This window comes from Eschscholzia californica, unplaced genomic scaffold (assembly GCF_041429995.1).
Source record: "Eschscholzia californica isolate CP2 unplaced genomic scaffold, dmEscCali1.0.p SCAF_6, whole genome shotgun sequence".
Classification (NCBI taxonomy): domain Eukaryota; kingdom Viridiplantae; phylum Streptophyta; class Magnoliopsida; order Ranunculales; family Papaveraceae; genus Eschscholzia; species Eschscholzia californica.
The window spans coordinates 43,519,558-43,546,639 of record NW_028238483.1 but is presented as its reverse complement, the minus strand read 5'-3'; the positions used below and the strand labels follow the sequence as shown (position 1 = coordinate 43,546,639).

General features: G+C 37.5%; 4 protein-coding genes across 4 annotated transcripts; 2 read left to right on the top strand and 2 right to left on the bottom strand.

Moving 5' to 3' along the window:
• The first annotated feature begins 6,251 nt into the window (after positions 1-6,251).
• On the top strand, positions 6,252-9,274 carry LOC147535337 (putative CoA ligase CCL9). Its single transcript, XM_086647412.1, has 4 exons — positions 6,252-6,562; positions 6,942-7,986; positions 8,331-8,434; positions 8,874-9,274. The coding sequence occupies exons 1-4, from the start codon at positions 6,362-6,364 to the stop codon at positions 9,090-9,092; spliced, it is 1,569 nt and encodes a 522-aa protein (XP_086503538.1). The 5' UTR covers positions 6,252-6,361; the 3' UTR covers positions 9,093-9,274.
• Positions 9,275-9,493: 219 nt separating this feature from the next.
• Positions 9,494-13,222, bottom strand: TUB8 (tubulin beta 8). The gene is made up of 3 exons (XM_086647414.1): positions 12,711-13,222; positions 12,257-12,526; positions 9,494-10,344 (listed from the first exon to the last, which is right to left on the bottom strand). Exons 1-3 carry the CDS (start codon positions 13,102-13,104, stop codon positions 9,668-9,670), a joined length of 1,341 nt encoding a protein of 446 aa, XP_086503540.1. The 5' UTR covers positions 13,105-13,222; the 3' UTR covers positions 9,494-9,667.
• A 5,498-nt stretch (positions 13,223-18,720) lies between these two features.
• On the top strand, positions 18,721-20,125 carry LOC147535335 (actin-depolymerizing factor-like). The gene is made up of 3 exons (XM_086651193.1): positions 18,721-18,855; positions 19,411-19,676; positions 19,800-20,125. Exons 1-3 carry the CDS (start codon positions 18,853-18,855, stop codon positions 19,948-19,950), a joined length of 420 nt encoding a protein of 139 aa, XP_086507319.1. The 5' UTR covers positions 18,721-18,852; the 3' UTR covers positions 19,951-20,125.
• Positions 20,126-20,185: 60 nt separating this feature from the next.
• Positions 20,186-26,407, bottom strand: LOC147535334 (uncharacterized). Its single transcript, XM_086650186.1, has 2 exons — positions 23,886-26,407; positions 20,186-22,807 (listed from the first exon to the last, which is right to left on the bottom strand). The coding sequence occupies exons 1-2, from the start codon at positions 26,402-26,404 to the stop codon at positions 20,299-20,301; spliced, it is 5,028 nt and encodes a 1,675-aa protein (XP_086506312.1). The 5' UTR covers positions 26,405-26,407; the 3' UTR covers positions 20,186-20,298.
• Positions 26,408-27,082: the final 675 nt, after the last annotated feature.

The window sequence follows — 27,082 nt, the reverse complement described above, 5'->3', positions numbered from 1 at the left end:
GAATCACAGTATCCTGAAATATGAAGGGAGCTAGTGGCAGAGAGAAAAATGCCATGACCAATGGATCCTTTAAGATATCGAAGAATACGGTGAGCAGCATCTAGATGGACGGAAGTGGGAGCCTGGAGAAACTGACTGAGATTGTTGACCGCAAAGCTTATGTCAGGGCGAGTAACAGTAAGGTAGAGTAAGCGACCAATCAAACGACGATATACAGTCGGATCAGATAGTGGTGTTCCATCTGTCGGACTGAGTCGAAGTTTTTGTTCCATCGGAAATGGGGAAGGACGGCATGCAGATAGGCCGGAATCTAGAATGATATCTAGGGCATACTTTCGTTGACATAAAAAATACCTTTGGAGGAACGGGATACTTCAATACCAAGAAAGTATTGGAGACGTCCTAGATCTTTAAGGGAAAATGTTTGATCAAGGAATAGTTTGAGTTTGGATATTTCATTATCATTAGTTCCCGTAATGATAATGTCGTCCACATAGACGAGAACATAGAGGGAAGCAGAAGCAGAATGGTATGTAAAAAGGGAGTAATCAGCTAGGGACTGTTTGAAACCCCTAGTAAGAAGAACAGAAGAAAATTTAGAGAACCATTGGCGGGAGGCTTGTTTAAGACCATATAATGATTTTTGAAGTCGACAAACCTTAGGTTCCCCTTTTGTAGAAAAACCAGGAGGAAGTTTCATGAAAACTTCTTCGTCAAGGTCACCTTGAAGAAAAGCGTTGCTAACGTCCAATTGATGAAGAGACCATCCTTTGATGGCAGCAAGAGATAGAAGAACTCTGACTGTGACTAACTTTGCAACGGGTGCGAAAGTATCATGAAAATCAAGGCCCTCGATCTGAGTGTATCCTTTTGCGACTAGACGTGCTTTGTAACGTTCAATGGAACCATCAGATCGAAATTTCGTTTTGAACACCCATTTGCAACCAATGGGGTGTTTACCAGGTGGTAGATCAACAACCGTCCATGTATTATTGGACTCCAGAGCTAGAATTTCTTTTGACATGGCATCTCGCCAATGTGGAGACTTGACTGCCTGAGAGTACGAAGTTGGCTCGGACGTAGATAAAATAGAGTTTAAAAAAATACGATGAGGTGGCGAAAAAGCATTGATGGAAAAATAATTAGTGAGGGGATAATGAACAGAAGGAGATGAAATATTTGTATTATTACATATGAAGTCTTTGAGGTGGGCTGGTGGTCGTGTAATACGTTGAGGGCGAGTTGGTGGTGTCACACCTTTCAGGTCCACTGAAGAGGGAGTGCCCACAGAAGTATCTGTGGAAGGAGTGCCGATAGGTCTCACGGAAGAACTTGGCGGGAGAGATGTAGAGCCCGTTGGAGAAGTTGCTGGGCTAATGTGGGTGCCCTCAGAGAGACGGGATGATGTCTCGGCTGGGGTGCCTGCAGAGAAGTCAGGAGGTGGGTTTGGTGGAGCGCCCTCAGAAAGATCAGGAGAGGTCTCGGCTGGAGTGCTTCTAGAGGGGCCAGAAAGCAATTCGGTTGGTGTGGGATGAAAATTAAAAGAACCGTTGTCCGGAATCGAGATAAATGGGCGACAAGAAGTCTCATGTGGAGCAATGGTGGATGAATTTGTAATGAACCGAGTCTCATGAAATAAAACGTCACGAGAGGTGATGATCTTTCGAGAAGAAATGTCATAAATTCGATAGCCTTTTTGATTTGTAGGGTAGCCAACAAAAATTCCAATGGAAGCTCGGGAATCAAGTTTAGTCTTGATATGTGATGGTGGTCGCCGAACATAACAAACACAACCAAACACTCGTAAATTAGAAAGATCCGGTTGTGTTCCCAATAATATTTGGTGAGGAGAAAGACCACGTAATAGAGGTGTTGGTAGTTTATTAATCAAATAAACTGCTGTGAGTACACATTCTCCCCAAAAAGAAATGGGTAAATTTGCCTGGATTCGAAGGGAACGAGCCACTTCAAGTATATGCCGATGTTTCCTCTCAACAATGCCGTTTTGTTGAGGAGTGTACGGACAACTTGTTTGGTGAACGATTCCTTGAGATTGGAACCAAAGTTGTAGTTCTCGATTTAAAAATTCCGTTCCATTATCGGAACGAAAGGTTTGAATTTGTGGTACCGGAATAGTACCTTTTCCCGAGTTTATTTGAGAAATTTGTGTGCGAAATTGAGTGGTCACAAATTTTGAAAAATTTATTATAAACGTTTTGGTATCTGATTTGTTGGATAAAAGAAAGATCCATGTACAACGTGAGTAGTCGTCTACTAAAGTGAGAAAATAGCGACATCCTGAGTGAGATGGTATGGAAAAGGGTCCCCATAAGTCGGCATGGATAAGTTGAAAAGGTTTAGATGTAATAGAAGAACTAGATGAAAACGGTAATCTCGATTGTTTAGATAGAGGACACACATCGCACGGTGTTTTATTAATAGAAATAGACTTTAAACATGGAACAGTAGATGTAAAATATTTAAAACGAGAGATGGACGGATGGCCTAAGCGCCAATGCCATAAACTAAATACATCTTTATTTGACCTAAGACTAGAAGAAATGGAAAAACAAATGCTCGGGTCCGTGCGATAGAAGTAGAGACCATCGTGGAGATCACCAAGTCCAATCGTCTTGTTCGTGATGGGGTCCTGAAAGACACAAGAATGAGAGCTAAAAGTTACTAAACAAGCGAGAGATTTAGTAATGACAGAAATTGATATCAAATTAATCCTAAAATCAGGAATGTGTAACACATCATGAAGAGAGAAGTGAGTATTAAAAAATACAGAACCAATATGTCGAACCTGAATACGAGATCCATCGGGTAACTTAACAAAATAATTTGGCGGAGCAACAATATATGTAGAAAAACGAGAGAGGGAGCAGCATATGTGTTTTGCCGCTCCCGAATCAATGATCCATGGTGGTGAGTTTGAACGTGTACCTCTTAATTGAGACGAGGGATCCATAGTATTCGCTATTGGGACAGAGGTGCCTGCAGAATTTCTTTCCTGTTGGTCCAGGAGGCTCATGAGGCCCTGGTATTGCTGTTGGGTCAGCGATGTAGCTGCTGGAAGCACCCCCACGTCTTCTGTGGGTGCCGATAGAGAAGCCGCAAGGGGAGCAGTTCGTGGACGTGAACGGGCTTGGGAACCGTGATTCGGTGGGTATCCATGTAGCTGATAACAGGTAGCCTTCACGTGACCAAGAACTTTACAATATTCGCAATACGGGCGCTGCCTCTTTGGTCGTGGACGGTCAGCCAAGTCTGACCGAGAGTGGTCTGGCCGATAATGGTCTGACCGAGAGTGGTCAGATTGACGGACAGCTAGAGCGGCAGCCTCGGTTCCAACATTTGTGGTAGCCATGATACTTTGTTGCACCTCTTCTTGTTTGACAAGAGAGTGAATTCGTAAAATCGAGGGAAACGGATCCATTAAAAGGATTTGGCTTCGGATTGCCGAGAAGCGATCATGGAGACCTTGAAGGAACTCCATAGCACGCTCTTGGTTTGTACGATCAAGAAGCAATTTTCCGTGTCCACAGATACAAGGATCAACGGCCATGAGCGACTGAAGCTCGTCTTGTAGGGACTTGAGATTGGTAAAATAAGAAGACACATCTAATCCTTCCTGTTTGAGAGTTGATATCGCTCGTTTCAGTTGATAGACTTTTGGGGCATTTGTTTGGAAGTACCTATCGTGAAGGTTACGCCAAATGTCAGCCGCATTGTCATCGTATAGAATTGAAGGACGGATATCGGGTGCAACCGAGTTAAGGATCCAACTGCCAACGAGGTCATTGCACCTCTCCCATGAATGAAGGTCAGCTGGGTTTGTTGGTTTCGAAATGGAACCATCAACAAACCCGAGTTTGTTCTTGGCTCGAAGGGCCATTTTCATGGCTCTCGACCAAGAGGAGTAGTTGTCCCCTGACAAAAGTGGGGTGATGAGGACGGTCGTTGGTGAGTCCGAATGATGGACATCGAACAATGGAGAGTTGAGTGGTGGAGAAGATGGAGTGTATTCGGATGAAGCTTCAATTGGTTCGGCCATTGAGAAAAAAAACCGAGAGAATGCTAACCAAAGAAAAAGAGAAACCGAGAGGAATACTTAATCGAAAAAAAAAAATTGAAAAAAAAACAAAGAACTAAATGATAAACAAGGCTCTTATACCATGTGAAGAGTATGAACTCTTACTGATATTGAGACCTAGATTACTTAATCAACTAGATAAAGACTATGAATGTAAATGAATCTAAAAGAAACTTAGATGAGAACTTGTTCTCTGTTGTGTGTTTTTCATTAAGTCTAATGGGGTATTTATAGGTTACATATTAGGGTTTAACCCAAAGAGATATACATGAAGAATAAGATACATACAATCTTAACTAATTGCTAACTAATTGCTTAATTCAAATATAGATCTTATGAAGATCTTGGCGGGAAGAGTAGAGAGATGTGGGTCTCGGCTGTGCTTCTCGGCTGCCTGGATTCGTGTGGATCTCGGGTCTTCATGACCCGACGTGCATGGCCCTTGCATGGCCCTTAATACTAAGGCTAGCAAGTCACTTATTCTGTCTCCGACCATTAGCACCGTCGAGACTGAATGTTAGTAATGGAACGAAAACTTCAGATTGTAATTGTTTTTGAAACTCCGTTATATAATATCCGTCTTAATACCAACCACATTACCCTTGATTTAGGCACACTACCTAGGCCCACTAGCCTAGATCCACAAAAGTCTTTTCTTGGCACGGGCCTGCCATATACCTTTATATGCCCTGCTTGCTGATCAGTTTTCGCTCCTCATACAACAGCTTCAACCCCAACTTGCTCGACAATGGACCTTGCAGTGCCCCAACAGTCACCTGTCAGCGTAGTGCTTTTAATATTCATGGACTTGAGAATGGATATGGCTTCCTCAGCACTGGCCTTTAACGCATCCGACATAGCTAGGACTCTAACCACCTTCCCCCACTAGAATTCAAGTTTGGGCCATTGCTTCGGTTTCTATAAGAAATTCTTCAGCAGCAACCCGGATTATAATACCTGCACTAAGTATGAGACTTTTGATTCCGACTAATACTTCTGTGTCTTTTACAATGGCTCTAACACAATCTGAGATATAGAACTTTCGGACCCTACCGGAGTGCTTGAACATGTAAATTTCGATTCTCACTCAAAGTTCCTCCAATCACCGAATCGCCTTTCCTCTCAGCAACTGGCCTAGATTCTCGTGTGACCATTGGTTCGTTTACATGATTTTAACAAAGCCATCTGATGGTACTTTTGCACCCGAAACTACATTAAACACGTTGTTTCTTCCGTACTCGTCCTTAGAGCAATTAAGACATCCATAATTTGCAGATTGTGGGGCAATGCCTCGTAGGAATAGATAATAAATAGAACCGGACTAGATAATATCCATCTCAACGATTCTTTATAGAGTAATGTTCGAAAAGACTACAATACAAGTCAAGATCTACTCTAGACCTACAGGAAATCAACGGTTTATATTTTCGAATCGATTCTTTTTCCCTCTTGATGGATTTTTCTAGTCTCGATAGAAGGATGGTTTTTATTTAGGTAAGGAGTAGTCTACTTTTGTAGTCTCTTCTATAATTTTTCTTCTAAGAATATCCATAACCTCATAATTGAATAAATTAAAATTAGGTTGATTATATTTTTGGGGCATGTTACTTAATCGAACTACATTTAGACCTAATTGATGATTATTGTTTGGTGTTGTAAGGTAAGGATGGAAAGTGAGATGATATTTTCTTTTAAACATCCAATTATTTAGGATTTTAGGCTGCCCAAGTGTTAGACCGAAGAAGCTAAACTCATTGGCTCTTTCTAGACACCTAATAGCATTGTATAAATTGGTAACTGAACTAGAAATTATGTTTCTAAGCCATTCTTTATCCACAGTGTCAGTCGGCTCAAGTAGACGACAATTATGTAAAGAGAAGCTCAATTCTTTCTCTAAATTCAGCCTGGGCTTCATTCGAATTTGTTTGGATTCGACCGACTTATCCGTGGGCCAAAATATCATCTATCTAACTATATAGAGGGTGAGTGGTGCCAAATGGCACACCAACCTAGGTAGAAGAATACATGTAGTTGCTGATGTGTCATATGTGTCATCTAAATAACTGTCAAAAGATTGCCACGTGGAAGATCTACTCTGGTGGACCCGTTATTAACGCTACACCCATATATTACTAGTACTACCACAACCCAACACCTAAAAAACCGAATATAAATTGGAGACGTTTTCTCTCTAATAACTCTCTTCGTTCACATTTTTCCCATTTCTTTCTCTCCTTTCATCTGATCCCACATTTTTGCCCTAAAATGGCAGAACTTACACTCACTGGTTTATTGAAACAAACCGCCGGAACTTTTCCCGATCGTAGAGCTGTGTCAGTTTCCGGTGACTTTGATTTGACATATTCACGGTTTCATGAACTTGTTGAAGAAGCTGCTTCTTGTCTTGTTTCATCTGGTGTTAAGCATGGTGATGTTATCGCTCTCACCTTTGCTAACACCATTGAGGTCTTCATCTTCTCTCTCATTCTTTTTCTTCAATTTGTTTCTCATTGATTGTTTTTTTATTATTCAATTGATGTTTCTGTTTCTTTCGACATAAATTGTCTGAATCTGACTCGTCTGAATCAAACTTACTTCTGTGAGAAATACTGTAGTCGTTTTATGGTAGTTCAGACAATGAACTTTTAATTCAGACTTATTTTATGTCTGACTCAATGAACCCTATATCAGTCTATAATCTGATTATTCAGACTAGTCAGACCTGAATTGAAAAAACAAACAGCACCTTCATCTTCCTCCGTATTCCTAGATGAAGAGTTTTCGACGATAATTTTAAGGTTTCGAACTAAAATTTGTACCGTTTTTTGTTATTTTCTATTTGCAGTTTGTGATTTTATTCTTGGGTGTGATTCGTGCCAGAGCCACCGCTGCACCATTAAACGCTGCATACACACAAGAAGAATTCGAGTTTTATTTATCTGACTCTGAGTCAAAACTCCTAATTACTTCACAAGAAGGAAATATTCATGCTCAATCGGCCGCTTCAAAACTCAGTATTCAGCACGTCACTGCCAAACTCAATAACTCCGAATCCAAACTCACTCTCTCGAATCAAGCCGATTCATTACCCGATTCAATATCTGGAATCGAGAATGACTCGTCTGATACTGCTCTTTTCCTTCACACTTCTGGTACAACGAGTCGACCTAAAGGAGTTCCATTAACTCAGCAAAACCTAGCTGCCTCGGTTTTAAACATCAAATCGGTATACAAAATAACCGAGTCAGATTCAACTCTTATTGTCCTTCCACTCTTTCATGTGCATGGATTGCTAGCCAGTTTACTGAGTTCACTTGTTGCTGGAGCAGCTGTGACTCTCCCGGCCGCTGGACGATTCTCCGCTTCAACATTCTGGAAAGACATGATAAAATACAATGCCACGTGGTACACGTCTGTCCCTACAATTCATCAGATTATTCTAGATGTTCATCTTACCAAACCCGAGAAAGTTTATCCGAAGCTTCGATTCATTAGGAGTTGTAGTGCTTCACTTGCCCCATCAATATTGGCTCGACTCGAAGAGGCATTTGGTGCTCCTGTTTTAGAGTCGTACGCTATGACCGAAGCTTCACATCTTATGTCATCAAACCCATTACCAGAAGACGGTGGGCATAAACCCGGATCAGTTGGAAAACCCGTGGGTCAAGAGATGACGATTTTAGACGAAAATGGTCTGCCACAACCAGTGGGTGCTCATGGGGAAGTGTGTATAAGAGGGTTAAACGTAACGAAAGGTTATAAAAATAACCCGGAAGCTAATAAAACAGCCTTCAGGTTCGGCTGGTTTCATACAGGAGATATCGGGTATTTGGATTCGGACGGGTACTTGCATCTTGTGGGTCGGATCAAAGAGCTAGTCAACCGTGGAGGTAACTAACTTTCTCTTTTTAGTTGCATAAATAAATGATACCATAAGCAGAAATATCGTGTCGAAAACAACCCTAAGCCATTAGTCATTATGTTGCTTATGGAAAGAAAAGCCAACTTAAAAGAAGAAAAAGTATTTGCCATGTTTGATAGTTTGTTCAATGCTAGGCCTAGCCCCACAAACCGTGTATGACGTTTTTTTGTCATATCAGCTCTGATTATTTCTTAACAACGACATAATATTGGTTTAGATAGTTGGGTGGAATAAAAAAAGTTCTTTTGAAAATAGGTTTTTTTCCCAAAAAAATAGGCTAGAAAAATCAAGTTGGGTGTTTGGTTTATGTAGGGGAGAAGATATCACCAATTGAAGTAGACTCAGTACTTTTGTCACATCCAGACGTTGCTCAAGCGGTCGCTTTTGGAGTTCCAGATGAGAAATACGGTGAAGAGGCAAGTAAAAAACAATTTCTATTATTCACAGTAATTATCATTTCATCTATTCTTCAACTTATTGATGGTTCTGTATTTACCATTCGAATTCTAAAGACTCGTCTCTTTACCATATCTACCAACTACGTGAAAAAAAAAGAAACTGTCATGTGATGTCAAAAGACTCGTCTCAATCGTGTATCAAACCCTAACCGTAAAAGTAGTAATCACATTTTCGTCCACAACACGGGTTATATGTGACGTTTGGGTCCACAAAAATGAGACAATTTGTTAAACAGTTTCATTTATCTCTCTCACACATTGATTCGCAATCCACCAAGTATGGGAGTGGTTGAACTTTTCTGAAAAGAGACTAAGCTGTTTATTTTGTTTTTATCTTTCGCTGCCAACTATTTTCAGGTTGGATATTTTTTGCTAACACTACATTTTTGTTACATAGATAAACTGTGCAATAATTCGAAGAGAAGGGACAAAAATTGACGAATCAGAAATATTGAGTTTCTGCAAGAAGAATCTAGCCAGCTTTAAGATACCGAAGAAGGTATTTTTCGCCGATGATTTTCCAAAGACAGCCACAGGAAAGATCCAACGTCGCATTGTTTCTGAATATTTCCTGTCTCAAGTTTCAACTGCTCAAGTCCCCAAGTTTGGTGCTTAAACAAAAAATATAGAAGAATTATCGACATTCTTTTAGAGATGTTTGCTTATTCATTTTTTAAAATTTCAGCAAGTATAGGGTGCTCGTTTTATTAGTAAGTTAATAATCTTTTGTCAAATGACATGGTTTGTGAATCCATATACTAGGATTAAGAAAAGTATATGAAATTGTAAGTTCTTTTTTGTTTCCTCTTATTTTGTACAAACTAGTCCATCTGTATTGTTACACCCGGAGGAGGCTAGGGTTGGCAGGTTAGGCTGAAAGCTCACACAAACCTCCTAACGCACACCCTCGTGAGAGGGTGCAAGTGCACAGACTGGTCAGCCATCTGTGCACTTAGAGTTTTCGTTATCAGTTCACAAGGTCGAAGAATATCAAGCTCAAGACTAGAAAAACATCAATAATCAACACTAGATAGTCTAGGCACTTTGTTAACATAACAGTCACCATTTTTTTCAACATAAAACAGAAACCAGTTACTACATGAACCAATCAAAAGAAAAACATCATTACATCTCACAAGTCACAACCAAACCAAATCATCTCAAACTTTCTTCTCTCTCTACCTTAGTATATCAGTTCTGTTGAAAATCCTCTTCATCTTCATACTCTTCTCCTTCCTCATCAGCTGTTGCATCCTGATACTGTTGATACTCAGATACCAAATCATTCATGTTACTCTCAGCTTCTGTGAATTCCATTTCATCCATTCCTTCCCCAGTATACCAATGTAAGAAAGCTTTCCTTCGGAACATGGCCGTGAACTGTTCACTTACTCTTCTAAACATTTCTTGGATAGAAGTCGAGTTTCCAATGAACGTCGATGCCATTTTTAAACCTGTTGGAGGAATATCACAGACTGTTGATTTGACATTGTTAGGGATCCATTCGACGAAGTAAGATGAGTTCTTGTTTTGCACATTAATCATTTGTTCGTCGACTTCTTTTGTGCTCATTTTTCCACGGAACATGGCGGAGGCTGTTAGGTATCGTCCATGGCGAGGATCAGCAGCACACATCATGTTCTTCGAATCCCACATTTGTTGAGTTAGTTCTGGTACAGTTAGGGCTCGATATTGTTGGGATCCACGGGAAGTAAGAGGTGCAAAACCAACCATGAAGAAGTGCAGACGTGGGAATGGGATTAGGTTAACTGCTAGCTTGCGGAGATCGGAGTTCAGCTGACCAGGGAAGCGAAGACAGCAAGTTACTCCACTCATGGTTGCAGAAATCAGGTGGTTCAAGTCTCCAACTGATCAATTTTAAGCAAATGAAACAACTTTAGACATTATGATATATAAAGCTTATGATGCTATCCATAATACAAAATTTATGATCATTTAACAAAACACATAGACGAACTTTAAAAAGATCCAAAGCCATGTGAGGGATCCTGTTTCATTCACAATACTCGTGAACTGAACTGCCTGACAAGATAAATGATCCATGTGTCTAGATGAACAAAAACTTGTTCCAAAAACTCGTTTTCTCATCTCCTGTTGGAATATTAACACAATTTGAAAACAAATTGAGTTCTAATTTAGCCACTTAATTATAAAGTTAGATCCCACCCAGAGGGTTGTTGTTAAGATGACGAATCTTGAAGAAGGCGTAAATGATGGGTTCTCTACATTACTGTCCTCATACGCTACACTACAAATTACATTTTACAGTTTCTCATTTCATCTACTGTCCTTGAGGTAATCAACAAAATACTACCATTTAGGCAGGATAGTAAGGAGTACAGATTATGGAAAGATTGGCACGAATAGCATTTCTTACTTGGCCTCTCTCAGATGGATCTATTTAGGCAGAATAAAGAGTATCTAGGCAAAGCAGCAAACATAATACAGTGCGTAGCTTAATGACAGCACCAACTTGATTGTTTTCGGAAAAACAAACCAATAATAAAACTCAATGCAGTTGCAATGAAGTGGATAACATCATTATTTCTTCATATCATATTTCTCTATCATTATCCAAAATATAATCTTTTGGCAAGTGGTACCTACTGGGACCTAAACATTAAGAAAATGAGATATCGAGTTTTCATGGGTCCTACTTCAATTGTACTTAGGCATAAACTTAAGGCTAGACATATAGTTCTAACCACTAAATTGTCGGTAAAAAAAAAGTATCCTCATAAAGCAATTGTCATAAAACTTAATCAGATTATATAATTATCAATCCTAACCTAATCAGATAATTTAATTATCAACCCTAACCTAATCAGATTATTTAATTATCAATCCTAACCTAATCAGATTACTTTTAAATTGACTAAATTATGTCTTACAATGGTCCACTATGGGTCCTGCATGTGGTACATCCAGGTAAACCTGACTCACAAGATAAGTATATTATATATGCAATCCCAACCACCCTAATATTCGCTACCAGAAGCCATTAATTCAAAGATGACCAAGATTTGCAGCAAAATAAATAAATAAATTAAGATCCAAGATCACATGACACAACTGAATCAATTAAAAAAAGAGAAGAATTATCTATTCTTACCACCTGATCAAATCAGAGGAGCAAAAAGTTTATCTCAAATTACCCATATTCCCAAACTACCCTAGTTATGAAATCGGAGCCAGACAGCTAGATTTCGCCTTTGTTTCTATATCTTGATGGGTTGGGCTAAATTTGTCCAAAATCTTAGCTAGATGGCTGGATTTCACCCCCAATTTCTCTCTTGATGGGTCTGGCAGAATCCAATCGTCCACCTTGGATCTCGGTCACTTTCTTGGCTCTTCGATTAGGCTCTAGTGTTAGTTCGGAACTGGTATATGGTCCGAAAATGGAAGCCGACCACAAGCCAAAAACTGACGTGGCCGGCCCCCATTGGTCTGGGCATGTGAAGAGAAAAACACCCGGACCAATAGAGGTGTCCGGGATGACCACATAAGCTTTTAGAATGTGGTCTGCCTCTATTTTCGGCCCAATAGTATTTTGTGTTCAAATCTAAGAGGAAGTTTGTTAAGGACAATAAGGTCAATACACTATGGACTATGATATGTGGAGAATATATTGAGAGTTCAGAGCTTGACAACTAACAAAAATGGCAGACAGCTAAAAAAAGTAATAAAAACTGGAACCCTAAAAAAGCAATTCATCCACATGTGAGAAAATTCTACAGCTAGAGAGAGAGAGAGACTCACAGCTTGGAGTGGTGAGTTTGAGTGTTCTGAAACAGATGTCATAAAGAGCTTCATTATCCAAAACCATACATTCATCTGCATTCTCAACCAGTTGATGAACAGAAAGAGTAGCATTATAAGGTTCAACAACCGTATCAGATACCTTCGGTGACGGAAAAACAGAGAAAGTAAGCATCATTCGATCTGGATACTCTTCTCTAATCTTTGATATCAAAAGAGTTCCCATTCCTGAACCAGTTCCTCCTCCCAATGAATGACAAACTTGAAACCCTACAAAAAATTCAACAAAAACCCTAAAAATTAACCAAAAACGTCACAAAGAACACTACTAGAAACCCTAAAAACTAACCAAAAACGTCACAAAGAACACCAGAAACACTAAAATTAACCAAAAACGTCACAGAGAACACTAAAAACCCTAGATCAGTGAAAATTGAAAGAGGATAAAGATTACCTTGTAAGCAATCACAATTCTCTGCTTCCTTTCTAACAACATCTAAGACAGAATCAATAAGTTCAGCACCTTCAGTATAATGACCTTTAGCCCAGTTATTTCCGGCACCGGATTGACCAAAAACAAAATTATCAGGTCGGAAAATCTGACCATAAGGTCCAGATCTAAGACTATCCATTGTTCCTGGTTCAAGATCCATTAAAACAGCACGAGGAACAAATCTTCCACAACTAGCTTCGTTATAGTAAACATTAACTCTCTCGAGTTGAAGTTCAGAGTCTCCTTGGTACCTTCCGGTCGAATCGATTCCATGTTCGGCGCAAACTACTTCCCAGAACTTTGCTCCGATCTGGTTTCCACATTGACCTCCTTGAATATGCAATATCTCACGCATTTTTGAGAGAGAAAGAAGATAGTTCTAGAGAGAGAAAGAGAGGGAAAATAAGAATTTTGGGGGGAAATGAAGTGAGAACTGATATTTATAGAAGAAAGGAAGTGGAGAAGAGTTATTCGCCGTTAGATTTAACGGCAGGGGGTCTTTATTTATTATTAGTGGGAGTGGTTTGGAAATTAAAGAATGGGAGATTTTGACATTGACTCCCACTTTAATATCAATACTAGGACTACACCCCCATTTTTTTTACAACTTTTGATTTACACCCCCAACACAGTGCAAATGTCGTTAAAATTCTGTTACGGAGTGCTTGTGCCAGATACACATGTGGTGTATGCCGAAAATACCCTCTCCCTAATTCAAATTTCCTCTTTTTCTTAGTTGTAAAACCTAATTACTCCATTGTACCCAAAACTCAAAAATATTTTCATTCTTTCTTTACATCATCTTGCCTCTTTGTTCATCTTCATCTCTTTCTCTCTCTAGGGTTGTTTGCATCTTTTTCTCTCAAGGTAAGGCCATTGAAGAGTATTTAGCTACCATCTTTTATTTTGTTCTTTGTCTCTCATGTTTCCTATTATCTCTGTAAATAAATTTAGAGAAATTCACCCCAATGCCTTTCGTTCTAAATAGAAAAGTTAAAGCCACCACCACTTCATCAGTAAGGCTTTAGTGCAAGATTCTTTGATGTAGATTGTTGCGGAAGCGTAAAAATAATGGAATCCACCATTGTAATTAAACTATACTAATGAAATAAAGCTGATGAAATAAAGATAAAAGCGATAAAACGATAAACTTGATTAATAATAAACGATAAACTTCATTAACAATAAACTTGATTCATAATATTCTCTGATCTGAATAACAAGGACAGACCTGACTTCCTTTTATAGGAACTTAGAAATTTCTAGATAGACTCAAACTAGGATTCCTAAATATCAAAGATACTCAAACATAGAAACTTTTAAACCTAGACTTAGTAGGAAATACTAAAACATGGAAACTCCTAAACTCAAACCCTAATGGACTCGGCCATGAGGCCCTCTAACTAGTTCGGCCGTGAGGCCCATCTTGATGGTCTCCATCATACTCCCCGACCGAGAACGAACTTGCCCTCAAGTGAGTCTGAACAATGTAATCCTTCATTCCCACTATGAACGAATGGTGCATTGGGGTCGAAGGACACCCACTTGGACGAAATCACTAGCTTCAATCTTATAGTGCAAAAAATCTTGCAAAAATAAATGTAGGAAAGAAACTTCCAACAAATTGCAACATCTCCCGTCATCTTTTAATTTGATGAAGAAGACCACAAACACCACATAATATTTTATGGAAAAATCAACCTTGAAATCCTTCACTTGAACGATCTTCCCACGTTCATCTTCGTGTTGCTTATAAACCAAACTCGAATATGGCGTGATCAAATCTAAATCAGAATGAACTGACTTTTTCAAGCTAATAGAGGATAATTCACTTTGTTCTTCTTCTTCCTCGGTCATTGAGAAAATTTTGTTCTTTTTGTCAAAAACTTCTTCTTCAATACCATCGAACACGGTGACCGAAGTAACATTGGAGAACTGTCTACTTGATTCAATCTTTGTCTCCACATATGAAAAATATTCATCTAAAGGAAGAAAAACATACCTGAAGATGCTTTTCAATGTAGTCCAATCGTCTACGAATTTTTTTCCTTGATTAATGAGTCTCCATTGCATTGCATTGAATTGTTCATAGATTCTTTCGGACATATGTTGTTCGATGAGAAAAACCTTATCTTCGTCATGGATATTTTGGTTTATGAACCAATCTTCCATATGTTGAATCCAAAAATTTATATGATATTGACCGTCGAATAGAGGAATTTTAGAGACGGTATTAATTTTTTCTTGATATTTTCGATCTACATAAAATTGTTTTGAATCTCGAAAGGGATCCCAACCTAAACGTGGAAAAAAATTCCAACATTCAAGGAGAGATGTATCCATGAAAAAAATTTCATCTTTCGTTCCCAGATTCTTCAAGCTCTGAATACCAGCTGATATAGATTGTTGCGGAAGCGTAAAAGTAATGGAATCCACCATTGTAATTAAACTATACTAATGAAATAAAGCTGATGAAATAAAGATAAAAGCGATAAAACGATAAACTTGATTAATAATAAACGATAAACTTCATTAACAATAAACTTGATTCATAATATTCTCTGATCTGAATAACAAGGACAGACCTGACTTCCTTTTATAGGAACTTAGAAACTTCTAGATAGACTCAAACTAAGATTCCTAAATATCAAAGATACTCAAACATAGAAACTTTTAAACCTAGACTTAGTAGGAAATACTAAAATATGGAAACTCCTAAACTCTAACCCTAATGGACTCGACCATGAGGCCCTCTAACTAGTTCGGCCGTGAGGCCCATCTTGATGGTCTCCATCATTCTTCTTCTAATCAAATAGTTATGCTTTGGGGAGATTTAGATTTTAATACGATTGAAGCAAAATTATTATCCGATATGGATTTAATGGATGTAGTATTATTTTTGCTTCACTGCTTGTGGTACTCCATTTCTAAGAATAGTAAGCAGGCACAACATCATGGAACAACCTAAATCATTGTTGGTAGAACTCAACAGTTTCGCCTCTCAAAACCCTATTTAGAACGGAGCTTCCAAACTTCCATTTACTTATCCAATTCCTCAAATTGGAGTCCAAGTAAAAGATGATGAACTTGGTTCTCAATTAACTACTACTATTTCAATTTCTGCTCAACAGACTGGAAATCGAGAATTAATTAGTGGTTGGTCAACAATATTTGGTCCATCTGGTAAACCCCCAAAAATAGATTCATGTCTTAGATTTAAATTGGATAATGGAAGATTTTTAGACAATAACATGTTAGGAAGGTATTTGTCATTGCCATGTTAGAAGATCAACACTTGATTTATATAATGAGTGGAGGTTTTATTAAATTTCTAGAAGTAGTGTTTGAATTTGGAGAGAAGTTTGAGAATTAGGTTTTGGGAGATGAAGATGAACGATGAATTAAAAAGGGTATTTCCGTCATACATTGTATGTGCAACTAGCACAAGCTCTACTTCACAAGATTTTAACGACATTTATACAATTGGGGGTGTAAATCAAAAGTTTTAGAAAAATGGGGGTGTACAATAGTCCTAGTATTGCTATTAAAGTGGGGGTCAATGTCAGCCGTTGACTGAAAACCAAGTTGGAAAAGAAATCTGAGAGGTTGGTTTTAATCTAGGAGAAAGATCCAATGGTGGAGATTAGAACTAAAGACACTGATCATATCTGTGGTTGGTAGCTATAATGTGATATTCATTAAAAAAAAGGTAGTATAATCAAATGAAGGATGTTTTTGGCTGATAGTAATAGTGTGACCTATGTTGTTTTGAAATCTCATAAAATCTTTATTAGAGAAAAAAATGCAATCCTTCGCGGCTCAGGTTCCATTCAGGAAGTCAAACCTCATAATGTGAGATTCTTCTTGTTATATTTTCTCTTAAAGATATTAAACATACTTCAACGGTTGTGAATACGTACCAAGATCTAGAAGATGAAAACCAACTTGGTAACTATTCAAGTCTGGAGTTGTTAGCAACTCTTCTAATCTCATACTCGGGGTAGTATAGGCACTTGGTTAATATATTATCATTTTTGTAAAAGCCAAAGGAAACTAGATAGGAAAGAATATGTTTTTTCTCGAAACAAAAAGATGAAGTTATATTGAAGTAAAGTAATCTATACTCCCTTGACCCTCAGCCAGGGTGACAAACTTTTTAGTATTGGACAGGTTATGTGAGTTGTTTTCAGTAGAATAGAACAGTTCCACTAGTAAAGGTGAAAAGCTAGATAGATAGATGCTATCAAGTATTTGGTGATACATTATGATCACTTAATTCTTAGATATCTTCCTACTCAAGCAAATTCCTCTTTTGAGTCTAATTTGGGTTTTCTTCTTTTCTTCCTTTTATATAACCTATGAATGGTTTGTACCTTGTAAACAAAAAAATGGTTAACAATTAATGGAGTGGGAATTCTAATTTGTAGAAGTTTAATATCGTATTTAATAGGATACGTTACATAAGACGGATCGAAAATAGGAGATCCGGCGGTCAAGATAAGTTGCAGAAATAATATACGTGTGTAACACGTGTATGTACGTGACGGATCGAGAAGACGTGATCCGACGATCAAGATATATTGAAGATATGTGAAGATTTAGTTTCTTATATTCAGAATATCTCTTGTAACTATCTAATGGTAATATTAGATAGATTTTGTATTATTTCCTAGTTTAGTAATCAGAAACTAGGAAACCCTAAACCCTAAGTCATCTATAAATAGGAGAGGGTTCGAGGAATCAAACTCATCGAGTTATGTCTGACCAATGTAACCGATCAAACCCACATACAATTGTATGTGGTGAATTATTAATAAAGAAGTTGTTCTCCGTGGATGTAGGTCTTGAGTATTCGACCGAACCACGTTAAATTATCGTGTCTTTTACTTTAAATTCATATCTCCGATTATCACATAATCGTGAATTTAACAGTATTTCAAAAATTCTATAACGGCCGAATCATATGTTTAGATTTGTCACGTACAAATGATCAATAGCTCAACTTGGAGATAGAGACTAGAATGATGGTAAACTATATTTATATCAACTACGCACCCCACAACAAGTGCTCTACTAAAATGGCTTGAAAATCTGTCCCTACCTGCGCAAAGCCACGACGAGGGTCGGTAATGTAAGACCTACCGAAATAATGTGATTTGGAACGTTATACGACCACCGAGAGTTTTACTAAATTCGACTTCTTATAGCTTAGTAAAGACTTGCTTAGACGCAGGAGGGGGTTGTGTTAGCAATTGTAATTAGTGTTGCTGATAGATGTCTGGTTGGTCTGGACGAGGCACTATAGGGTCACTTATTGGCACTTCCCAAAGTGTTAAGGCGCCCCTTTTCCTCTCACTCCCCCTCTCCAATTTGCCTTTGAGTTGGTTGGAACTAAAACTCTGGTGGCACCAACAAAATTACTCAAATGTTCGAATGCGGTTGCCTATGCCCTTAGGGGTTGGTTTAGCCAAAAACCATATAATAACCTATTAAAGAATTAATAATATCTTTGGAAATGAAAAGAGTCATCTTCTTCGTGGGGAGCACTAATTTTATTAATCGTATTATTATCTTGGTTAATTCGTGATATCTAAGTTTGTATGTTAATAAAAAAATTAGTGTTCCTGAACAAAAGTAGATCATTGATACAGCAAAAGCTACAACAGTTGTACGGTAAGATTTTATTTAGGTGAACGTAATTCTAATATAAATAATTAAGACTATAAAAATAGAATATATGGATTGATGTTAATTTGTTGGTACTTGGTAGAATGATTCATTGAGGAACTCCTTAATGAAAGGGAAATTTGATGATGATTTGGTCAAAACATCTTAAAAATTTGTACAAAATAGAAACCAAGAGAACATAACTAACCAAACGACATTTTCAAAAAAAAAAAAAATAGAATGAGGAAAACAACAACTTTAGATTAGTGTGGACATTATCAATACCACAAAAACTAAAAAGGGAATTTCTCCCACAAAACATCAGAATTCATAACCTTAATTCTTCTTCTTCTCTCTCAAGTCCCAATTTCCTCCATCTCTCTCTTCTTATTCTACCATTTTCATCTACACAATTGCATCCTCATTGCATTTCCCAATGGTACATGTCTCTTCCCTTTCTCTCTAATTTCTACCTCTCTTCCCTCTCTATGAGCGATGACAGCGAACAAGAAAAACTTGGTAGAATCTGAGCATGAATCCTACGTGGTTTGTTGTGAATAATCCGAAACAAGAATCACAACAAACCACATAAGGTTTCTGCCCAAAGTCTACCTAATTGCGATTCGTGTTTTATGGTTAGAGTCTGTCTAGTTTTTCTTGTTTCATGTCATTGATCTATATGATATGTATGTACTACGGTCTACGTATTGATTGATGATTGAATGAATTCTTTTTTTTCAACTGTAAACTATTTTTTCCTTGAATAAAGATCCAAAGTTTCTAAGACAATCTTGTTAATCATGTAAAGTCAACTCGTAAAAACATGAAAATCATCAAGAACTCAAGTAGATTTAGTTTTCAAAAGCATTTTGTATGTTAACATTAATTATGTCTTGTTGTTTAGATTAAGTTTTATATTAAAATTAGATTGGTAAATAAATATATGTTTGTCTATATGACTTCCAAATTTGTCGTATGAATTTCGATGGAGTAGGCGAATTCGGCGTCTGGAATGGCAGTGAATGATGAGTGTAAGCTCAAGTTTTTGGAATTGAAAGCGAAAAGAAACTATCGATTTATTGTGTTTAAGATTGAGGAGAAAATACAACAGGTAGCTGTTGAAAGACTTGGACAACCTGATGAGAGCTATGAAGATTTCACTGCTTGCTTACCCGAAAATGAATGTCGTTATGCTGTTTACGATTTTGATTTCACAACCAATGAAAATTGCCAGAAGAGCAAAATTTTCTTCGTTGCCTGGTAACATTCCAAACATTATTTTTGTTTGTCTGTTTGTTTGTGTTTTCTAAAAATATAAAGCTTAGTGGAGCTTTAGTCATCTTTAAATGCGTAACGACAATTTTGCTTCTTTGATATATGTAGGTCACCGGATACATCAAGGGTGAGGAGCAAGATGTTGTATGCTAGCTCCAAGGACAGATTCAAGAGAGAATTGGATGGCATTCAAGTTGAGTTGCAGGCGACAGATCCTAGCGAGATGAGCATGGACATCATTAAAGCCCGAGCTCTTTAAAGCTTAAGTTATTCCTCCCTATTGAAACATCTTTTTCCACCTTTTTTGCATTATTTTCTCTCTGGGTATAAATTTCGAAACATAAGATTGTCGTAAATTGGGATACTTTGTGTTGTTTTCGTATTCGTATCAAGAGTTCTTCATGTTTTATATAAATTAGACTAATTTGGTACCACATGAACTTGAGGTTTTGGTATTCGAAGCATCTCCATGAAGGAGCTCTGATTTCGTACTGCATAAACTTGAGATATATATTATAACTATAAACTCGACACGAACTCTTCTTGTTCAGTTACAAAAAGCAAAGTTTATTATTACATTAAAGATAAACCCATCAGTGCAAGACCACTATTTTTTCTTCTGCTTCAGACAAGGAGAGAGTTTGTATATTACATCATCCAAAAACCTAAAATAAGCATACCTCCAAGACTTTTTCACCAATAAAACACCCCACAAACACCAAAAACCTACCACAAATCCAAATGGTAGCCCCATATAGAACCATTTCATCTCAATCCAGTCTTCATTGTCCTCCATTGATCCTTCACCTTCACCATTTGGTGCTTTTTGATGTTGTCCATCTTCGTCGCATTTATTGAGTGGAAGACCACAGAGATCATGGTTTCCGATATAGCTCAACTCGGAAAAACTTTGCAGTTGGGTACCTAAAGGAATTTCCCCTGACAAGTTGTTATATGACAAGTTCAAGTAACCAAGGGAAGTTAAGTTCACCATGCTCTGAGGGATTGCACCAGATAATTTGTTGTTCGACAAATCAAGCGATTCAAGTGAACTTAAAAGACCAATTTTATTTGGGATTGTTCCTATCAAACTATTATTTGCTAAGTTCAACGTTAACAATCTGAAGAGATATGTTAGTTCTTCGGGGATCTCTCCGTGTAAATTGTTGTTTGAGAGATCGATAGCTGCAAAAAGATTAAGCAAGAAGTCTCCATATGGCCATTCTTTACCTTTGACCATAAGTTTCATTTCTGTGTAAAAATAAACATCACTTCTAGTCAAAGTCATACCCTTGCGAGTACTCGAGTAGTTGTAATTACCTATATTTGGGTAAAACTTCGAACCCATTCTACTAAAATTGCTAAAACATCTTGGAATTGATCCGAATAGATTGTTATCACTCATATCCAATATTTGAAGCATATTGAGGTAACAAAATTCTCTAGGAATTTCACCGTAAAACATATTTGAATGTAGCCGCATAATGACTAGCTTCTTAAAGCTTTCTCCTATCCATGTTGGCAACCTACCCACAAATCTATTCTCACCAACATCTATTATCCTCAATCTAGCACAATCTCGCAATGACGGAGGCAATTCTCCATCAAGAGAATTGTTTTGCAAAAGTAACGTCTCAAGTTTTAGTAGAAACCTTATAGAACTTGGAATGTTCCCTGTTATATTGTTGTTTTCCAAACTTATAAGAACCAAAGATGTCCATTGAAACCAACAATCAGAAAGTCCTCCAGACAGAAGATTATCAGAAAGATCAAGAAAGACTAAGTAATTCCGATATTGTACAGGAGTACTGCATAGTAAAACTGAAATAGGACCTGAAAATGAATTCCTTGAAAGATCAAGTGTGCCGACAAAAGAAGATATAAGAGGTAAGTTACCTGTGAATTTGTTTGAATTTAAGTAAATATCTCCTCCAATCGTCGAGTTACTTTCCAATAACACATTTGATAAGTCCCCCTCAAGTTGATTGTGTGATATATTTAAAAACAAGAATTGGGAAGTCATGTTCCAAAACCAACTAGGAACTGAACCAGATAATCGCGCATTGGATATGTCTACTTCCTGGAGGTCTTTTTGTGTCCGTAACCATTCAGGAAATCGATGTCCTATTGAACAATTTCGAAGTTCTAAATATCGAATTTGAAAAGGAGGAACCCAGTCACGACTCACGTTTAGAACCATAGAACTGATATATAATATTTCCAGTTTAGTAAGATTGGTCAGGTGAGTTTCTGTTACATCACCTTCTAGCATGTTATGGGAGATTGCCAATTTTTTTAAATTTGACAGATGCCATAAACTTTCTGGCAAAGACCCATTTAACTTGTTATAGTCAAGATCTAACACACTCAACAATGACAATCTTCCTAGTGACGTAGGAATTGAACCAGAAAATGAGTTACCTGCAAGAATCAATTCTTCCAGATTCTCAAGACTTCCTAATTCATCAGGTAATTGCCCATAAAGTTGATGATTATATCCCAAGTGTAACGATTTCAATTTGTTCGCAGAACATCTAGATGAATTTGTAAATAATGTTGATAAAATCTCTCCTTGAAGCTTGTTATAAGACAAATGTAATACCTCCAAGTTGCAAAGATTTCCCAAGGTTATTGGTATCTCCCCTTCCAACTTATTATAACTCAAATCAAGATGATAAAGACTTGAAAGGTTACCGAGCTGAGGAGGAACCTTGCCAGTAAAACCACAGCTTTGTAGATCAAGATACTGTAAATTCCGAAGTGAACCCAAGAACGCTGGTATCTGAATCCCCCTGAAATTGATGTAACTTAAGTCTAAGTAATACAAATGTTTCAACTCCAACAGAGAAGAGTTTAGTTTGCCACTCAACGAAAAACCTCTAAGTTGAAGTTGAACAACATCACCTTCAGTTTTGTGTTTGCATATTACTTTGTCCCATTCGCAGCAATCGTTACCAACCCAAGACGAGAGTTCACCGAAAGGATCTATCAGATTATGTTTGAAGTTTAAAAGAGCTTCTCTTTCTCTTGGATTACAAGCATCATTAAACTTGATCATGTTTGATGAAGATAACAGAAAGGAAATAGCAATTATCAATAATCTAATAAGCTCCATGATGATTTAATTAGTTAAACAAGGACATGTACAACTTCTTTAAAGAAAGTAAGAGTTCATATATATATATAGAGATAGTTAATAGCTAATGGTTCTGAAATCTTGCTCCATTCATTCATTTGATCATTAAGGACTTGACTGACTTACATTTTCTGTATCATGACAAGACTAGTGAAGACTTGGTCGTTGACTGTACATAATAGACATCAATTGTTCGCAGTTGCGAGACTTACCACCTGTCTACAATTGAGGTTCTTGAAAAGCTCTGTGAGAGGTTAGTCAGTCTTGAACAGTTCTTGAACATTGATATGACCTTGACGCAAGGGACCTACTAAAGACTACGACAATTGACTCTATATATAGAGATAAGGGTCTCCTAAAGACTTCATTATTGACCTTATGTACACACAAGAGACCACCTAAACATCTGTCCGCGTTTTGTTTACGGTTAAAGATTCAATTATGCTTGTAAATAAGAATAGCATTACTTGTAATAGTCTCACATCACTTGGTAAACTGTCAAGAGCCTAGGTTATATGTGCGACGTCAAACTTAGTAGCTCTTGAGACCTTATGGGAGGGGTAGTGGAGCATTTGCTAAAACCTTAAAACGGTAGCCATTGGGTTTGTATCTAGGTGTCAAAAGTGGGAACAATATCGATATCTGCTAAGACATGGACATTACATTACTCATAGGCAATTTCAACCCTTAAAAACTTCCAATTCTGGTTTCCCACACAAATCTCCATGACTGATACCCTATAAATACAATCCAAAAACCTCATAAGCAAATCCTTCCTCTTTCGCTGTGTCGTTCTCCGTACAACTCGACCCGTTTAAACTTCAAAGTTGGGTACTTCATGGAATTTTCCCTGATAGATTTATTATATGACAAGATTAAGTGACTCAAACTTGAGGTTTTGGTATTTGAAGCATCTCCATGAAGGAGCTCTGATTTCGTACCACATAAACTTGAGATATATAATATAACTATAAACTCGACACAGATTCTTCTTGTCCAGTTACAAAACAGCAAAGTGTATTATTACATTAAAGATAAACTCAAAAGTGCAAGACTACTATTTTTTCTTCTGTTTCGGAGAAGGAGAGAGTTTGTATATTATATCATCTAGAAACCTAAAATAAGCATACCTCCAAGAGCTTTTCACCAATAAAACACCCCACAAACACCAAAAACTTACCACAAATCCTAATGGTAAACCCATATAAAACCATTTCATCTCGATCCAATCTTCATCGTCCGCAATTGATCCTTCATCGTCACCATTTGGTGCTTTTTGACGTTGTCCATCTTGATCGCATTCCTTGAGTGGAGAACCACAAAGATCATGGTTTCCAATATAATTAAACTCAGGAAAAGTCCCAAGTTGGTGACCCTGAGGAATTTTCCCTGACAAGTTATTATATGACAAGTTCAAATAACCAAGGAAAGTTAAATTCACCATGCTTTGCGGAATTGAACCCGATAATCTGTTGTTTGACAAATCAAGCGATTCAAGTAAACTTAAAAGACCAATTTTATTTGGGATTGTTCCTATCAGACTATTATTTGCTAAGTTCAACGTTAACAATCTGAAGAGATATGTTAGTTCTTCGGGGATCTCTCCGTCTAAATTGTTGTTTGAGAGGTCGATAGCTGCAACAAGATTAAGCAAGATGTCTCCATATAGCCATTCTTTACCTTTGACCACAAGTTTCATTTCTGTGTATAAATAAGCACCAGCAAAATTCATAGTTGTATCTTTGCCAGTAACATAGTAGTTGTAAATACCTATATTTGGGTAAAACTTCGAACCCATTTTACTAAAATTTCTAAAACATCTTGGAATTGATCCTGATAGATTGTTATGACCCATATCCAATATTTGAAGCATATTGAGGTAACAAAGTTCTCTAGGAATTTCACCATAAAACATATTCAAATGTAGCCGCATAATGACAAGCTCCTTAAAGCTTTCTCCTATCCATGTTGGTAACCTACCCACAAGTCTATTCTCACCAAGATCGATTATCCTCAATTTAGCACAATCTCGCAACGAGGGAGGCAATTCTCCATCGAGTGAATTGTTTTGCAAACGCAACGTCTGAAGTTGTAGTAGAAACCCTATAGAACTTGGAATGTTCCCTGTTATATTGTTGTTTTCCAAACTTATAAGAACTAAAGACGTCCAGTAAAACCAACAATCAGAAAGTTCTCCAGATAGAAGATTCCCAGAAAGATCAAGAAAGGCCAAGTGATTCAGATGTTCTGTAGGACTACATAGTAAAACCGAAATAGGACCTGAAAATGAATTCCTTGAAAGATCAAGTTGTTCGACATGAGAAGATATAAGTGGCAAGTTACCCGTGAATCTGTTTGAGTTCAAGTAAATACCTCTTCCAATCGATGAGTTAGTTTTCAATAACACATTTGATAAGTCCCCCTCAAGTTGATTGTGTGATATATTTAAATACTCTAATTGGGAAGTCATGTTCCAAAACCAACTAGGAACTGAACCAGATATTCTAGCATTAGATACGTCTACTCTTAGTAGACCTCTTTGGGTTCTTAACCATTCAGGAAATCCATGTCCTACTGAACAATCTCGAAGTTGTGCTTCTTGGAGTTGAAAAGGAGGAACCCAGTCATGGCTCACTTTTAGAACCGAAGAATCAATATCTAATACTTCCAGTCTTGTGAGATTGAGAAAGTGAGATTGGCAAATCGATATGTTCGAAATCCGCAATTCTTGTAAACTCGAGAGGTTTCCGAAAGTTTCTGGCAAAGACCCATTTAACTTGTTTTCGCTAAGATCTAACACTCTCAATATTGACAATCTTCCTATTGACATAGGAATTGAACCTGAAAATGAGTTACCCGCAAGATACAGTTCTTCCAGATTCTCAAGACTTCCCAATTCATCAGGTAATCGTCCAGAAAGTAGATGATTATATCCCAAGTTTAACGATTTCAATTTGCTCGCAGAACATCTAGATGATGAATTTGTAAATAATAATGATGATATCTCTCCTTGAAGCTTGTTTATAGACAAATCTAATACCTCCAAGTTGCAAAGATTTCCCAGGGTTCTTGGTATCTCCCCTTCCAACTTAATAAAACTCAAATCAAGATAATAAAGACTTGAAAGGTTACCTAGCTCAGGAGGAACCTTGCCAGCCAAAGAGTTACCTAATAGATTGAGATACTGTAAATTCTGAAGTGAACACAAAAAAGCTAGTATCTGTCTGCCGTAGAAATTGTTATAACTTAAGTCTAAGTGATACAGATGTTTCAACTCCAATAGAGAAGAATTCATCAGTTCACCACTCAACCAAAAACCCCTAAGTTGAAGCTGAACAACATCACCTTCAGTTATGTTTTCGCTGCAGAATACTCCGTTCCATTTGCAGCAATCGTTACCAACAACCCAAGACGAGAGTTCATTGTGAGGATCTTTGAGGTTATGTTTGAAGTTTAAAAGAGCTTCTCTTTCTCTTGGATTGCAAGCAGCATTAAACTTGATCATGTTTGACAAAAATACAAGAAGAAAGGAAATAGCAGCTATTATCAATAATCTAATTATAAGCTCCATGATCATGATTTAATTGTTAAGTTTGTGGCCATCCAACTCAAAACCAATTGGCTATGAGTGGAGAGGACCTATACCTTATATTCTTGGTTGCTAGATATCTATTGTCCAATGTGGGACTATTCTCACACTCCCCCTCACGTGTAGGGTTCTTTGACCCTAACACGTGTATTTCTTCGGGTGACGTGGAGCACGTGTGGCTTTTTACCTATCACGTGTGGACCTAGCTCTGGTACCATGTTAAGTTTGTGGCCATCCAACTCAAAACCAATTGGCTATGAGTGGAGAGGACCTATACCTTATATTCTTGGTTGCTAGATATCTATTGTCCAATGTGGGACTATTCTCACATTAATTAGTTAAGGACATGTACAATGTCTTCCAAGAGAGACAGTTAATAGTTAATGGTTCTGAAATTTTGCTCCATTCATTCATTTGATCATTCAGTATGCATGAATACACAAAAGGGACCTACTAAAGACTTGACTGACTTACTTATATATTCTGTATCATGACAAGACTAGTCAATACTTAGTCGTTGACTGTACATAATAGACATCAATTGTTCGCAATTGTGAAACTTACCAACTGTCTAGCTGCAATAGAGGTTGAAACGAGGATTTTAAACATATTCTCACGACATGAAGGTAATGTGTTAATCAGTTTCTAATTTTTCCCTTTCTAATT

Coding starts and splice junctions, on each gene's coding strand:
- LOC147535337 (XM_086647412.1), top strand. CDS start 6,362: ATGGCAGAACTTACACTCACTGGTTTATTGAAACAAACCGCCGGAACT. Junction 6,563..6,941: donor CCTTTGCTAACACCATTGAG/GTCTTCATCTTC, acceptor TTCTATTTGCAG/TTTGTGATTTTATTCTTGGG. Junction 8,435..8,873: donor ATGAGAAATACGGTGAAGAG/GCAAGTAAAAAA, acceptor TTTGTTACATAG/ATAAACTGTGCAATAATTCG.
- TUB8 (XM_086647414.1), bottom strand. CDS start 13,104: ATGCGTGAGATATTGCATATTCAAGGAGGTCAATGTGGAAACCAGATC. Junction 12,527..12,710: donor GAATTGTGATTGCTTACAAG/GTAATCTTTATC, acceptor AATTTTTTGTAG/GGTTTCAAGTTTGTCATTCA. Junction 10,345..12,256: donor CAAACTCACCACTCCAAGCT/GTGAGTCTCTCT, acceptor AAAATTGATCAG/TTGGAGACTTGAACCACCTG.
- LOC147535334 (XM_086650186.1), bottom strand. CDS start 26,404: ATGATCATGGAGCTTATAATTAGATTATTGATAATAGCTGCTATTTCC. Junction 22,808..23,885: donor CCGAAACAGAAGAAAAAATA/GTAGTCTTGCAC, acceptor TAATTAAATCAT/CATGGAGCTTATTAGATTAT.
- LOC147535335 (XM_086651193.1), top strand. Junction 19,677..19,799: donor AAAATTTTCTTCGTTGCCTG/GTAACATTCCAA, acceptor TGATATATGTAG/GTCACCGGATACATCAAGGG.